Source organism: Cyprinus carpio, chromosome B10, assembly GCF_018340385.1.
Source record: "Cyprinus carpio isolate SPL01 chromosome B10, ASM1834038v1, whole genome shotgun sequence".
Taxonomy (NCBI): domain Eukaryota; kingdom Metazoa; phylum Chordata; class Actinopteri; order Cypriniformes; family Cyprinidae; genus Cyprinus; species Cyprinus carpio.
Window position 1 is genome coordinate 15722511 of NC_056606.1, and position 17502 is coordinate 15740012.

The 17502-nt window shown below is 35.4% G+C and overlaps 2 protein-coding genes across 2 annotated transcripts in view; both read right to left on the minus strand.

The window, feature by feature from the left end:
- uvrag (UV radiation resistance associated gene) overlaps positions 1 to 6368 on the minus strand; it is a 98545-nt gene extending 92177 nt beyond the window's left edge. Inside the window, exons 1-3 of the mRNA XM_042732801.1 lie at positions 6032 to 6368; positions 2504 to 2621; positions 1624 to 1658 (exon numbers count right to left, since the gene is read on the minus strand). Of these exons, the coding sequence (XP_042588735.1) occupies positions 1624 to 1658; positions 2504 to 2621; positions 6032 to 6139 (261 nt within the window). The 5' untranslated portion in view covers positions 6140 to 6368. The remainder of the gene's footprint in view (positions 1 to 1623; positions 1659 to 2503; positions 2622 to 6031) is intronic.
- A 1378-nt stretch (positions 6369 to 7746) lies between these two features.
- Positions 7747 to 17120, minus strand: LOC109098086 (diacylglycerol O-acyltransferase 2-like). Its single transcript, XM_019111703.2, has 8 exons — positions 16731 to 17120; positions 15960 to 16088; positions 15126 to 15233; positions 14930 to 15000; positions 12154 to 12358; positions 10325 to 10499; positions 9647 to 9849; positions 7747 to 9093 (listed from the first exon to the last, which is right to left on the minus strand). The coding sequence occupies exons 1-8, from the start codon at positions 16768 to 16770 to the stop codon at positions 8939 to 8941; spliced, it is 1086 nt and encodes a 361-aa protein (XP_018967248.1). The 5' UTR covers positions 16771 to 17120; the 3' UTR covers positions 7747 to 8938.
- Positions 17121 to 17502: the final 382 nt, after the last annotated feature.

The following is a 17502-nucleotide window of genomic DNA, read 5'->3' on the forward strand; positions in this document are numbered from 1 at the left end:
AGTCCTTTGATTCGAACAGTCAAAGATACAGTGTGTCAGTCTCCAAACAAACTGTGTGTGTGTGATTATTTCAAAACTACCGCAATTATGATCTGCTGTAATGACAATTTACATTTCCTATTTTTGCTCTAATCACCTTGAGGACAAGCAGGGAGATGCAATAAACAAAATTACAGACCACCAGCCATGATATTACACTTAATTAAATGAAAATTGATTTGTTAATGTAATAATAAACAACTACATTCAATAGAGCTCTGCCTACTTCATAAATAGAAAAAAAAGCACGCCTCCAGCTATAAACTTACTTGTCTTTATGGGTGTGTCATTTCATCTGAAAACACCCTAATAAATACAGCATTCATGGCCTATAATACTTCAAATCATCACCATCATTATTAAAATGTTCCTTACAGTCTGGATAACAGACCAGAACTGAGTCTTTAATCGAGTTTATATAAATCACATTACTGATGATCGTATGCTTTTATGTATTGTGCTGTCATTCTCTTCACACTTCAGCAGTTGCTATGCGTCAATGTTTTTCAACAGAATTACAGGCTTGGACAGAGCGACCACATGGTCATTAAACCACTTTCCAGTCTCCAATGACGGGAGAAACATCCGTTTGAGAGGCTCACAGACCCACTTAAGTGTATTAAAATAAAGAGATTGTTTTAAAAGTGAAAGGTTGCTGGTGCGACCCCGAAAAGCCCATTTAGCAAACCTGTTTTATATCAGTAAATGGAGCTGTATCAATGCCTTTTATGTGTAGGTGAGAGGGTAGACCTGCCACATGTGTAAAGATGAAGTCCTTATGCTTTTGGTTTTGAGGAGAACATTGAAACAGTATTGCCTTTTTACATACACTGCCAGGTCAGTTCTAGGTCAGTCTTTTTTTTAACATGATTAAAACTCTAATTATTATGGCTAAAAAGTATAATTATATGGTACCTACTGATGCTTTCAGCAAAAATTAAAGGCGAGTGTGTAATTTCTGAACTACTAGTCCCAGAAATGATGACTGTTTTCAAAAAGGTTTCCCCACACGCTTCCCCATCTGCCATTGGTTTGTCAAACAGATAGTTCCACCCCCAAACTCACACAATTGGTTGAGCCACTGCTGCTGTTGTCAGGCAGACTCTGCATGCAACCACAAAGCCAGTGTCTTCACAGTTTTTTTGCATTTTAGCATAACAAAATTACACACCTTACCTTTAAGGGACAATATTTTAATCAACTTACAAAAAACACATAGATAAATATTAACAAATAAGATAAAATGACAAAAAGACTGTAAAAGTGTTTGAAGATCCAATTTATTTGAAGTGGTTTCACAGTAATAAATTAACTATAGAAACTGTGGTTACCATGGTAATTCTTTCAGCAGTTCCGTAAGATTTAACTCAGATTTGTGATTAAATTAAAAGAAATTAAAAATGTTCTTATCTGACAGCAGAACATAAATCCAGAGGGGACAATGCTGATATGCAATGCTATATCATGTTACACTACACTACTCTGTTAAGCTATGATATGCTTTGCTCCATCTTTTGTTTCACATTTTAGAATAACAGACATTAAATCGCATGACCAAACACCAATGAAAATAAACGCACTCACCAATGAGTCTCGGATGACTTCACTCTTATAAAAATCTGGAGAAGGAAAAGAGAAGGTTAGAAGTCATTCAAAAGCTTTTAAATTCAATGTGACTTACAGGATACACTACCGTACAAAAGTTTAGGGTCAGTAAGTTTTTGTATGTTAGGAAATTAATACGTTTATTCAGCAAGGATGCATTAATTTGATCAAAAGTAACAGCAAAGACATTTATAATGTTAAAAAGAATTCAGTTTCAAATCAGTGCTGTTCTTTCTATACTTTAGTTTATATCCATCAAAGAGTTTCCACAAAAATATTAAGCAGCACAGTTGTTTTCAACATAGATAAAAAATAAGAAATGTTCCTTAAGCACCAAATCAACATATTAGAATGATTTCTGAAGAATCGTGTAATACTGAAGCCTGGAGTAATGTATGCTGAAATTTCAGCTTCATATCACAGAAGTAATTGCAATTTATACCAAAGTAGAAAACAGTCATTTTAATTTCTAATTAGAGTTTAAATTTGCTTTGCAAAAAGTATTTTTTTTATCTTAAATTTTAATATACCAAGATAACCAAGTTCACAAATCAAAGGTTGATGTCTCCACATGTGTAAAGTGTGAACACTATGGAACTATCAAAACACTGAAATGTTTATTTGTGCGTTCAACCAGCCTGACAACAGCTCAACCAATAATGTGAGTCTGGAGGTGTGGCCATCTCTTGAAAGGCCAATGGAAGGCAAGGTGAATGTTTGGAAAAACTGTTTGAAAACAGTCAGTTACTTTCTGTTTTTCCTTGGTGTCAATGGTGACACAGAATTACACGCTGCAGTGTAATTAATAAATTAAGTGAACAATCAGAGTGTAGCAGCCAGTTCAGCTGGCATCAGTCACCTCGTGATATCCGATCTTCCTGGCAAAGGTGAAGGGTGAAGTAAGTGTCAAGCAGAGGAGAGCCATTCTTGTTCACAATGTTACGGGCTGCTATGCTCCGCAAGTGACGTAATCGCCTCTGTCGGAACAAAGAAAGAAAGACAGTCCATGACAGAGAAAAGAGCAATAGACAAAGAAGCAATCAAGCATAGCATAATCAGTAAACGTTTTTATACTTTTATGTGAAAAAACATACAGTATAATCTTTAATTCACAAGCAAGGAGTTTACGATGGCTTTTGTCAATGTGATTTGAGCGGTCAATGGAAATCATCGTGGCATTTCTCAGAGTTCAACTCACTGATATCAAGTCTCCCATTTACTGGATCACGCATGCGATAAAATCTGAATGTTTCACACCTCTCCACTTTTTTTAGTCACAAGCAAATGTGAACAGGAACAGACCAACACACAGACACAAAACATCATTGTGTGTCTCACATCACGTCACTACAAAGCCAAGTCCTCCACCCTGACCAACACATGACATCACTGCCGCACATCGGGCACAAATCCACCGCTTTGAAGGAGCCAAGGGAAAAAGCAATTGGTAGGCATGAAGGTTTACCTTAATAAGAGCTTTTGTAGGTTAAAAAGGAGGAAAAACAAGAAAGAGACCCTATAAAACAGGTCTACGATGTGACCACAGAAAGGATGTTGCATGAGTTCAGCACATTAAAGTCTTCACCTGACCCGCTTTCATCATCACAACCAGTCACAGAGAATTTCCAGCGCCACCCGTGATGCATTAAATACTAAATCTAAGTCATGGGATGCCCCACAGGATTATTGAAGCTACAGGAACAACACCATGCATGTTTGTTCAGTTTCCCCCCATTTCTGTCTTGTTTAAGACAACGAAACACTGAGGAACATCCAGGGTCCCAGACTCTTACATGCAGAAGTTCAGTGGTACAATTTAGTAGGTTAACAGGCTACTTAACTAGCACAGGAACAAACAAACTAGTGTATGATCAGCTTTCACTTATTAGGCAATTCACAGCTGTTTCAAACAGCTTAATGAAAACGAAACACCAAATCAAGCATGACTTAATGCTGAAGTTAATGAATCACATCACATTGAATAGCAACGTTATTCTGCTGCGCAAGAAATGACCGGCGTTCAAGGGTGTGACAGATCATCTGTAGTCCATAACAGTGGGCCTTTAGGACTTTGCCTCAAGAGTCACAAGTGACGGGTGTGAGTGCCAAAGCAATTGGTGTCATAACAACCATTTCCCGTAAAAAATAAAATTCAGACATGTGCGACAAGCTCTGACAAGCCACTATCATGTGACAGAGACTTCACATTTAGTTTCATATTTCAGTTTTTGATAACAGTGCTTTCCGTTTTTAACAAAAAAAAGAAAGAAAAAAACAGAACAGTAAATGAAAAGTATTATAAAAGAAAAGGTTTCTGATAAAAATGTGATTTTAAAAAGCTCCGGACTGGCAGTGTTTGTTTGGCCATAAGTTTTTAGATTATATATCAATATGACTATAAAACAATTATTATTATTACAAATGATTATTATTAGAATTATTACTGATGATTATTAGTACTACTATACTACTACTAAATTGCATTATTAAAAAAAGAAATATTGCTATTTTAATATTTCCCTGTAAAATAAAAAAGAGCATTTAAGGTAAAACAATATAATAAAAATTTTATTATTTCATCATACAGTGCAACAATAAACTTACAGTACAAATATTTATCACGGTCTTAATTTTTTTCATTTTCAAACGTTAAACCATCAAGTATTTTTTGTGGAAAAATGCAGGGAGACCTTAAAGTTTCTCTTTTGTCGACAACAGCTGGTTATAAGTACTTTTAATTGCACGTTTGAGAAGGTGGTTGGTGCATTATGCGTTTGATCATCACAATAAGTCATATTGCAATTTTAATTTTTATTTGATTAATCATACAACCCTAAATAAAACTCTTCAAACATACAGATATTACAAGCACTGGTATAAACTGCAGCATTGGAATATACTACTGGCAACACTCCCATGAAAAAAAAATAAAAAAAACAATTTAACAAATTAACAAATTAAAAATTATTATTATATTATATTATATTATATTTAGGGCTGTCAAATGATTAATCACGATTAATCACATCCAAAATAAAAGTTTTTGTTTACATAATATATCTGTGTATACTGTGTATATTTATTGTGTGTATATAAATACACACACACATGCATGTATATATTTAAGAAAAATATGCTGTTTATATGTTCAATATATTTATATATAATATAAAATATAAGAATATAAATATATAAATGTATATACATGTAAATATTTTCTAAATATATAATTTATGTGTGTGTATTTATATATACATAATAAATATACCCTGTACACATACATATATTATGTAAACAAAACTTTTATTTTGGATGTGATTAATCGTGATTAATCATTTGACAGCCCTAATTATATTATATTATATTATAAAAATATAATCAGCAAGAAACCACTCTTTGCTTAAAGCCATGACACAACATGTTTGCAGCATTAAGTAATGCAACATTTCCCCGCAAAGAATGCCAAGTCATCAACAGACACTGCTCAACAAGAAAACCTGCGAAAAACGCTTCCCGGGAACCAGTGATGTGATTAAACAGACGATCACTGCAGGACAGGACTATCATTCCACATAACTGAGATCTACACTCAGATTAAGGGCATGTATGAGTGCTGTGTGTATTGCAACACTGCAATTGTTACAACACACACAATCACAGCTACTCTCTAATGGCAATCTCAAGTATTACATCAACAGTACACAATATGCAATTTTTGCCTGAAATAAATGTTAATATATATATTTTTCAATTAAACACACAAAAATAATATAAACACAAATATAACAATACTGTTTTCTGGATGATAAACCAATTAAATGTCCACGACTAAACTCTAACAAGAAACCAAGTGAATCAAACAGTAATAAATAAGGTCTTTTTCTTTGTAGACCCCCAAAACAATGCGTGCCAATCTTAAAGTATGACATCATTTATAGTCCTTTATGTCAGTGCTGTCAAAAAGCTGCAGTTCAGCACAGCTCACTCTATAAGACCGCAACTCTACTACCTTCCTAACCATTTCCAAGGTCTTTGAAGCATGGATAATACATATTAGGATGCTGTCTGTCTAGTCTATTTTGTATCTGTGTTGGAGTTTGGAGACCCACCGTGACAAGAGAGCCAGACACTCACGTTATAACCAGTCTATGTTTATTTAAGAAACAAGCCAGCGCTTTATTATTAACAACGACTTTATTATTACTTCTCATATTTCTATTTCAAACTCCACTGCATTCATAAATGCTGACCAGAGCTAAACTGGACATGGAGGCCCAGTGTTATGATCATCCGGTGATATGTGACACATGCACAAGCAGATGCGCTAGACATGCACTCACTATAACCAGGCACACATGGATCTTGTGGCTGCATGCTGCAGGTGTACCTGTTGTGATGTGAGCTCCACATGCAGGACTCTGGAGGATGCTGCCCCGGGGGTGCTGCTGACAGCTCCAGCGGACACTGCGAGATCCCGACCGGCGATGGAGTTCATCCTTCTACCGTACCACAGGCGATCGCCTCATTCAGCCTTACAACTTAGCCCCATCGGCGAGAAACTCCCGCTCACGAACGTGTCAGTTTCCGAACTAATGTAACGTACACTGAGCCCGCTAAACGCTGCTACTGGAGTCCCTATGGCGGCATAAACAAAGTAAGTCTTGCCTAGGAAGCCATTACCGCGACCTTGGTCGGCAAACCCTCGCACGATGCCTATTGGCTGAGGAAGCTGTCACTAAAATAGATGTTTGGTGACGTAAATGGATATCCTGAGTTGATTGGTGGACAGCTTGTCAATCAAAAGGAAAAGGGCGGGAGGAGGCCTTTAGGAACTCATGCTGCGCTCTGTGTTCCTACAAATATGAGGAAGTGGAGAGCCGTGTTTGAGTAACGTGATCTGAACGGGCGGAGTGCTGAATGAAAACCGTTTGTTCTCCCGTTAAACGCAATATCAGAGTGAGCATTTCACTGATACGAGCATAAAATGTATACTGTGCAATATATTGGCAAACTGGCATGGTTCTTGTACATATAAAACAACAAAAGTACAGTTCGCTAAACAAAGAATGATTTTTTTGTAAATTATTACAAATTATTGAATGAGTATGTAACAATCTATTATTATTAATAATAAATAAATAAAAAACTATACATGAAGCACAAGAGGGCGCCATTGCCCAACTTTACTAATAATAAGTCAACTGTCTTGAAAACCTTGTTGTTTCTAATTTAACAAATATATACATAACATAATATACATAATATATACAAATTACAATGAACCACTGACCATATATAATTAAAATATTTAAAATTAAATTTCTAGATAAAATAAATTTAAGGGATTTTGTAAAAAGTGGAGTGACCTAGTTATTTATGGGCTATTTAAAAATAACTCATAACTCTTTTATTTTATTATTATAGTATAGTTCAGAGTTTAGTTGCTTTGTTTATGTCTAAACAGTGCGTGCTACTGTGATAAATCATATAATGTATCTCAAAGATATACTGGATTTTTCTGTGAATGTGAATTACAAAGTGTTATTTGGTTTATCAAAAGCATATTTGATTTTATATGAAAATAAATCTTCGTTTATTATGTTTTATTTGTTTAGAGGATACTGATATTTTTATATATTGATTAATTTAAAGAACAATCTCACATGGCCTGTGGACATTGGACTAATAATCTGGAACTGTTGCATAAATCTCTTATTAAAAACTTAAGGCTGGGTTTAAAGTTTTATTTACTTTACTAACGCACAGTGCTAGTCTTGATGTAAACAATTAATCTGTGCAAGTTAATCCTCTGAAAAAATGGCATTCCTTTTCTGATGACATCAGTTTGACGGCTTGGGCAGAATATCCTGAAACACACCCCTCCAACTGTTAGATTGCAATGAGTGAGAGACAGAGAGGAGGAGCGCAAACATAATACCATGCCCTCTATTCAATATTCCGTTTCAGATGGAAATATGCCACTACATTTAAATAAAGTTGGCAGCAACTTCCGGTTCACACAGACTTTAAAGACAGGAATAGGTGAACATTTGCTGTTATGCGTCAAGGACGGTGTTGTGGCTAAAAACAGGACAGACATTGTACTTTTCCATAATTGTTTATTCTGAAAATATATAAAAGTTTACTTTAAAGAATCAGGATTTCATAGACATCAATGACAACTGATATCAGAGATGGACACTGCAGCATTTATTGCATATCCAAAACTTAAAAGGCAATTATTTAAAACTGTGAATCTTTGGTTAAATGTCATGTGAATGCTTATTATCCACCAATGAAGTGCTGCAGGTCCCCTGAATCCATTAAATAAACAAACACAGTAACAACTTTAATATCTCAGGTTAAATTTTTTTAGCATAAATACATTTCGGCACTTGAATTGAAGTTATTTGCTATTCAAAAAAAATATTTGATTTGGCGTGCAAACACATGTTTGAGGTCTCTCCAGCATGAACGCCTGATACTTGTAACTGGGATGAAATGTTGATGTCAAATAACATGCTGAAAACTGAACCTGTCTGAAGGCTGCAATATTAGTAGCATGTAAACTATGAGCTCAACAAAGCATCTGCAACTCATATATATGCAGAATTAATACTTCTGTGATAAATTATCAATTGTGTTGCAAAAAAATAACCATGTGCATTCATTAGCATTCCGATAATACTATCACACATTTACAGGTATTCATTAAATCTTCACCTTCTAGACTTCACTTTTACCTACGATCTATGATCATATAGGATCATTTTCTTAAAAGCAAAATACTCTGTCATATTTACTTTTGTTCCAACTTATTCCAACAAACGAATCACACTTTTGCTTCACCTCCACTCTTTGGTTATACAACCACCCTGTGATTTTTAGTAAGGCAAAACTCACAATAATTGCATTGCATGTGCAGTAAAATAATATAATGGGGGCAAACAAAATGTGCTTTTATATAGTACAGCATTTAAATTAAACCTTAAATATATTACTTGTAAATGTATTGCCATATATTGAGCAATATATACGTCCACCAGCTGTGAAATCTAGCTTATACTTCGAGTAGCAATCAGTGTAGTATTTATTGCATAATGCCACCCAGTGGCAATAAGCAGAAGTGACACAGGCTAGATTTATTGTACAGTTGTACACTAGTACTGTTTACTGTACTGAATGAGTAGAAACAGCATTGATTTCTTTCACCTTCTCTGAACAGGCACTTCAGTTGGGAGGCAGATGTTCCAGAGTGTTCTTTTATACAGTTATTATTCCTCATTGCTGCCTTTCATTGAATTTGAAGAATGTCACTTTCATTTAGACCAAAACGGGTCTTGTAATTGTCAAATAGAGACTTGAGGGACCTGATGTACATGGCATGGTACATGTCTATGACATCCTGACTCGGCTCCTCGATTTTTGGAACTGTGATGGGTTCACCAACTGTAGAAAAAAGAAACATTAAAACAAATCATTCACAGAGCATTCAACTCGAGTTAAACCAAGATCATGTCAACAAATGACTAAATTTTAACCATTAATGTGGTTCTGATGTCAGCAAATATCGACCGTAAACCAAAAGAGCAGTTCTATCAACATGGAGACTGTCCTTGAACTGTATTTAACTATATTTAGGTTGTTTCATTATAACCCAGGTAAAACAGCTTTCTGTTTTGTGCCAGTTTAAAGCTAGTAGGATTCAAAACACACATACAGTATATGATTTAAACATTATAAATATGAAACCTATAACTAAAACAATATAAATTTGAATATACACTATTTTAAATACAATATTTATTATTTAAATATTTATTATATTTAATTTTTGATAACATAAATACATTATAATAAAATATATATATATATATATATATATATATATATATCTATATATATATATATATATATATATATATATATATATATATGTTTAATTTGTTTCATATATTTTATAAAAACTAAATTATATAATTTAGCAAAAGGCATTACTCACCAACAGTAGTGATGGGTTTGCAATATGGTACAAGACCCCAGGACTCAGGGAAGAACAGTCCACAACCATGAAACAGGCATGGGGCAAAGCCTAAAATCTTCTGAAGCCTCTTTTGAATCGTGCGCCACCAAGAATCATCGTCAAAAATCAGCTGTTTGTAAACCTCATTCTCACCAAACGAGTAGACAGGCACCAGATCAGCACTGGGAGGGGAACAGGAAGTTAAAAGTTATAAAAATGACAAAGAAAGACATCTTTTAAAATACAAAGAGAATTTCACATTTGAAAAAATAACAACTGTAATTTTGTCACAATTTTGTGAGACAAGAAAAGAATTTGCACTGAGATTTGAACAGTTGAGGATTTTCTCATTACTATTGCTTTTTAATGATGAAGCTTAATTCAGAACAGAGTTCTTGTTGTTTCTCCACATTTCTGATTACAAAATACTGGCTTAATAGGCTTCACTCCAGACTGCTTTGCTAACCAAACAAGGGCTTATTTCTAAAAGGCTTATTCTCATTCTGTCTTATTTATTGCTTGTCAAGAGAACCTGAATCAGAGGAGACAGCACTTCAGGAAAAACTCAAGCTACTACCAGCTAACATAAACCAGCACAGTGAACTTTATTGAATTGTTTTGTGGAGTAAAGCAGTAGTGCTGATTTGCAGTTCTCACCCATGCTTGAGGGCCAGCTTCACAAAGCCTTTGCGTTTTTTCAGCGTGACAGAGTTCATTCCTGGGGCGCAGTCCAGAGACTCTGCAGCCCCTCCGATCACGATAACCACAGCGTTGCCTGTACCGTTACTAGACAGGAGGTAGTCAATGGAGTTACGGTTTACTGGGCAGATACCTAAAAAACAGAAGCGAATAGAGTCCCAAACTGAGGTTTATGAAGGAACAGCAGGGGGTTCTTGAGTTTATGAAAAATTTAAATTTTAATTACCCTAAATGAATCATTTTCAAATAAAAACAATTAATAAAATAACACGCTTAATAAAAAAGCTGAAATGTTTTGTCTACCTGTATGTGTTTAATGTTGCAATGAATCAACAGCAAAGACACATAAACATGCAAATTTGTTGTTAACTTACTGAAATAATAACCTAAAATCTCAGCGGTACTCTACCTCGACTTCAAGTAGGTTTTGGTCAAAATATTTAGATCAAAAAACTGTTGTTTGACTGACATTTTTAATTCCTTGGGGCCAGTTTTACTAAAAGCTTGCACCAGCGTAAACCGTCTTTTGCCGTTAAAATGGTACTGTCAGGATTTACTAAAGACGTGCGGTGACGAATTCACACTGAAAAGGCGTGGACAGTTATTTTTGCACCTGACCTTATTGAATATGCATTTGTAGGAGTTTCCCTTTCAGATGCAAAATTTATGGGAGGAGAGTATTCAAATTATTTACACAAATTGATTTACTAGCGTTTGCACTTGTCAAATTACAGGTATTTGCGCCATTATTTAATGGCCATGTCTTAAAATATTTTGCGCTTGAAATGGCTGCAGTTGTTGTTGCTTGGAGGAGGCACCGCAGAGAACAGAGAGCACAGATTTTATTAACATATTTTATAGCACATATTAATTTATTTGGAATGCCAGAAGAACACATTTTTCGGACATATAATTTGCGAAGCCATGTTATTTTTAATTTGCTTCAGGAAATTAATTAAACTAGGAGTCCAGTCTATCAAAACTTCTTGCAACCCTTCACTTTTGGAGTGGGTGCAGAGCCAAATGGGAGGACCTGGAGTTCTAGCTCCCCATCGCTGGAGGTAATGGGTGGAGACAGACACCTAACCACACCCTAACCCTAACTTTTACCCTATCGCTAAACATAAATCCACCCATTAGTTCCACAGAGGTGGAGCTGGAGGCCATTTGGCTCCGCAGTGAGCAGTACTTGAATTCTTCTTGAATTTTCAATGTACTTTGGCTTCTTTTTCTTTATTTGCGACTACATTAATTTGTGCTGCACTTGGTATATTGCATTGTTCGATATGTAAAAAAGATGTTGCATCTGTGTTCCTTAGTTTGTGTGTTGTTAGTAAATCACCCATAGAAATTTCCAGGCCCATTGGCGCTGTTTTGGAATCGCACTAACTTGCCTTGTTTAGTATAACCAATATAACCAAATAACCCAAGCTGGGTTGTTTTTATCCCAGCATTTTTCAGAGTGTATTGACGTTTGTTTCTTATAAGAGAGTGGAAGAAAATTCTATCAATCTGCGGGTACATAGGACAGGTTTCAACAGAAGTTCTTCAAAATATTGACATCAGCACATGTAGGGCTGTGTCTCTCTATGCAATAGGACAAAGCTCAGAGGTCCTTGATAGACTATAGGATTCTTATCTACAGCACAGAGAGGAAAATTATGGCCCTCTTTTTAATCAAAATGGACTTCATGCATTGAGTCAGTTTGTTCTTCATTCACATGATGCAACTACAGGCAATGAATACATGAAAGTTGTAATGCAGAAAATGAAACAGCTATATGTACCTCCAGACATCAGGTAATCCCTTAACACTGGCAAGCGGAAGTTTCCAGCTAATGTGGCCAGAGACGGCTTGATTCCAGGGAATATCTTTGAGAATCCTGTGGCCTCTGTCCCAAAGTTACAAAAACCACCAAAACAGAAGATGCCGTGAGGGTGATAGCCAAAAATGTAGTTTCGGCTGGGAAGCAGGTTATGTGTCTTGATGAGCTGCAAATAATCAATGAGAAAAATTGTGATTAATTTAACTACGAAGGCTAAATTCACAGTGGGAAATGATCAAATTCATTCATTTCAACAGCTGTTGAATATATATTTTGCATTAAACAGACCTATTTTCCAAGCTTTAGGACAAAGGTCAGTAATGACATACTTTATCTAAAGGCTATAAATGCTCTTTACTCTGACACAGTTACAATTACTGTACTGTGTGTACATTATATTGTTAACGAACACATTTTCTTATCAAGAATTATCATTAAGCACTTTTCTGCTGTTCTTATATATTCTTTTCAGCATATAATTAAGGACAGACATGGGCTTGCAGCAGATATTAGAATGGAGCAACAGTTACCATCTTAAAAGGAAGCGAATGCACTCAGAGTAAGTACAGATTGTAAAAGTTGCATAGCCTTTGTACATAAGAACAGCTAATCAAACAGGCAGTGTTGCATAATGACATTAATGGATGAAGAAAACAAAGGTTTTAAGACAGATGCTGCGTCAGACGGGTTAGTACAACTGTCTGGAAGAGGCTTAGAAAAAGTCTAGCCTATGGAATGTTTGCTGGTGGCCATTGTTTTTGAGAGTAAGTCTCAAAACAACACCTCTTTGCCATACATAACTTAAAGTTATTTTTATCATAATATGGTGTGTTGTGAGTGGTTACCGTAACATTGCTATGCAGTTGCTAAGATTTTCCAAAGGTGCTGTCACATTAGTGAAATTTTATGGGTAAAACAGATTCATTGACAATAGTCTAGTGATGTACGAAGTCACTTTCAAAGCAAGCAGCTTTCTGTTGGTCAATGTAGCAAATTCGCCTTTCAAATTTGAACCCGTTGCGAAATCTCGGGCGGAAAACTTTCACCCTCATGAGAAATTCCCAATTGTGTGGATTCCTGTTGAAAATTTGCCAAACAATGGTAAATGTGATGACACCTGTAAGTGTTTTTATACTGCATTGCTAAGTGGTTGCTAGGGAATACTGGGTTGCCAGGTGTTTGCTTACTGGTCCAAGTCAAAAGCACCCAAGTTTTTTATCTATAATATTTTTTTAAATAAAATATCCAGTTATAATAGTATCTAGCTCTTAAGTAACCCTTTTTACACACAATTTTGTTTGCAACAGGTCTGATTTTATCATTCATACACCTACCTAATTCTTCAGCAAGACAATTTTTTGGTCACCACTGGCCTTATTTCTCTTCACACTTATCATAACGCAGCTGGCATGCACTCTAGCACTAGGTAAAGTGATAATCGCATCATGTGACTAAATACACTACGTGTACTACAAGGTAAATGTCCACGCCAACTGGCACACACAGGGCATTCCTTTGAGTCCTGACTGACTCTCACATAGATATTATGAATACTTTAAATTAACATTTGCATTAAATTACTGTTGCTTAGGCCAGGATTTATATAATAGAGAAGGTGTGTCAGAGAGTTAAAAGTTCTTAATTTATACGTTACAAAGTACCTTTATTGACTTTCATCATGCTGATCTGTGTATGATAATAAATGTGTTTGACTCATAATTTAGTGCTAGTAAATCTTCTGTAACACCTAGATGTTCTACAAAGGCCTGTACTCTACCATGCATATAAGTAAGACACAAACAGAAAAACAAGTGCTCAGTGATTAAGTTTCAGAACGAGCAAAGTCTAGCAGTGCACTTACAACTCATCAAGATCTACCCAACCCAAGAGCAATGTCAAGCAGAGAAAAGAACAGGATGAAACTAATGGCTGATGAAATGTATTTTTTATCTTTTCCCCTTTACACTTAACAGAGTTATCAATGCATATTTACACATTTTCCGCTGACTGGAATATATGAACTACCATTCAAATGTTTGGGTCAGTAAATTTTTTCTTAAAAAATGAATGCTTTTATTCAGAAAGGATTAAATTGTTCAAATGTGACAGACTGACAGTAAAGACTTTCAAATTATTACAAATTGTATTGTATTCTTTTGAACATACCATTTAAGAATCCTAAAAAAAAAAATCTGAGTTTCCACAAAAAACATCAAGCAGAGCAATTTAAACTTCTTTCAAATTATTACAAATTGTATTGTATTCTTTTGAAATGATTTAAATGATGAGTTAATGCTGAAAATACAGCAGAGCAATTTAAACTTTGCCATCACAGGAATAAATGATGTTTTAAAATACTCAAAGAGGAAACAGTTACTTTAAGTTGTAATAATATTTGACAATATCACTGTTTATATAAATGTAATCAGGTTTAGCAACATTAAAAAAAAACTTACTGACCCCAAATTTTTGAATGGCAATGTATACGCAAAGTGAAATGTCAAGACATTTTATGAAAAAGAATATGTGAATATAATGTGTGAGTACATATTTAATCATTTTTGCATGAACTGTCCCTTTAAATCTATATATAAATGCTGGAGTATTTGTACTTTGACATTTTCAAAGTCCTTATATTTCCTAATTCCACTTTGAGGATATTTATTTATGTAACTATTAGCTGTTCAGTTTTTATTTCCTTAAACTGTAATGTTGTATAATATGTAAAATCACTCACTCTTATGGGAAAATAGTCTCTAAAGTATTTCCACATAGTCCAGTTTCTCACCCAGGTCGATCTGCGGCCTCCTAGATATTGGAACATTAAGAAAGAATACAAATGCAAACACAGTCACAACAAGCTTCCTTCATTTCTAAACAGATTGAATCATGAATGGTGTGCTTTAATCGGGGAGAGAAGAATGAAAGGTTACCTTGTTTAGGGGTATTCCAGTCATGGATCAGCCAGGCGGTGTAAATGGCGGCAATTACCCAGAAGTCTGTGCAAAACATGTACATCAGCAGCAAAGAGCAGCCAATGCCTAGAAGAGCAAAAAGAGGATTTAGAGTTGATGTAAATGTGCAAAGCGAGCTGAAAATGTAAAGAGTAGAGATTTTAGAGATTTTAAAGAAACAGTTCCCCCAAAAATGCAAATTTACTGAAAATTTACTAAACTTCAGGTCATCCAACATGTAGATGAGTTTGTTTTTTCATCAGTACAGATTTGTAGAAATTAAGCATTGCATTACTTGCTCACCACTGCAGTGCAGTGAATGGGTGCCGTCAGAATGAGAGACCAAAAAGCTAATAAAAACATCACAATAATCCACAAGTAGTCCACATGACTCCAGTCCATTAATTAACATACTGTGAAGCAAAAAGATCATAAATCCATAAATAAGCCATTTTAACTTTAAACAGTCACTTCTGGCCAAAAAATGATTTACCACTGTTATCCTCTCACATCAAAATCCAACGACATTTTGGTTTAGAATGGTCTCTCATTCTGACGGCACCCATTCACAGCAGAGGATCCAATAGTGAGCAATTTAACGACATTTTGGTTTAGATTTGTATCTTGTTTTGAGATTAGCAAGTAAGATAATTTTTCAATCATTTTTTGGGGGGGAGGTGAACTATTCATTTAACTTTCATAAACACCAAAATTATTTTTATATGAATTCAGTAAGGCAACACATTGTCCTAGATTGTAAATTCTCTAAACTGTCGACTTCAGTCCCGTAATGAACTTAACTCTTCCACTCACCCATGACAAGAAATGAAATGACAAACTGCAGGACAGAGATAATCTGCAGATGTTTCACGATCTTGGATCGTGTCAGCCAGGGGACGGAAGGCAGGTCATGTAAGGCCGAGAGGATGCTGGAGCCTGAGCCTATATGGGATTTAAAGGAGAGTTGGAATTAACCAGTTTAATGATGTGGGAATGCTTGTTCTCTACATCAAAATCTTTCTGAAGCCTAGGAATAAATGCCGACAGGCATATCATGACTATGACGAATGGTGTCATTTGGGTTGTTTTTGGTGCATACGATGTGATCTGATGCCAAAATCTCAGAAAAATCTCTCTGAAGATGCATGAAATAACAAACTAGTGACCCTTTGCTATTAGAATAAAAGCACACAACCAATGATACACCGTGATATCTCTAATTCATTATTCACAAAACTCAAGCAAATTTTACACAGTGCAAAAAAGATGAGGCACATGTATACACACTTCTCTTACAAACACTGAGATCAGATCACAAGACAACATAATCCCATATTAACTGAAAATAACAACAAACATCAGACACACTGCAAAGTAAGACACTGTAACACTTCTATTAGTCCCTCTCGATGATTGGAACAAGATGAAGACTTAATGAATCTCACTTACGTGTCTAAACTAAATTAACTATGTTTTTGCATACATATATATAAATAGGCTACATAAAACATGTATAAATGTCATTAAATGATAGCACTCAGTTAAATTAGAATGCAGTTATTTTACAAAATATTTTTTACATACCCTTTTTCACACCGAAATATGCAGCGAGTATGGTCTTCATGGTTGAGGCACGAATAATAATAAATGAAACAGAATAAATCTCGCTGGTGGAAGTTGAGCTGCTCTACAGCATCCCTCTCTGTACTGGCGTCAGGCGCGAGCTCACAGGCGCGCGCTTGTCATTTAAGCGCCTCGGGGGGAGGAGCATAGAAAGCGCTGTCCATCAAACTATAACCGCTTTCGCTGTCAGCAATATTTTAAGACGAAAAGTTGTCAAGTGTTGAATTCCAGAAAAAATGTTTCTGTCTGATTAATTTCCGTCTATACTAGCTGGCTAGAGTTGTCAAACTTTCAAGGCTCCGTGCTGAAACGGTTGGCTCTGAATGGTTATCGCTGCTGCTTCTTCTGATCTGGAGGTTTTAAAGGTCTGTGAAGGTAAACTAGACGGGGATGGGCGCCCAGCCAATCAGATGGAGGAGACTTTAGCCCCGCCCTCAGACTTTATTGACCAACACTGATTGTCCACTCTTTATAAAAAACAATCAATTACTTAAATGTATTTAATTTACACCCAAGACTGAAATATTCTATTAATGAAAATAATGAAAATAACACTTTGTTAATAACACTTACAAGTGTGTATATTGTAATTATACACAACCACAATAGGCCTCAGAATTGAGAAACTAAAGAATGTCCAATAGGGACATTAACTGTTTCATAATTCATCATCATTTTTCTTTTTCACAACACCAAGGCCAGTGACCTTTATTGGCCTGTTCTTCTTGCCAGG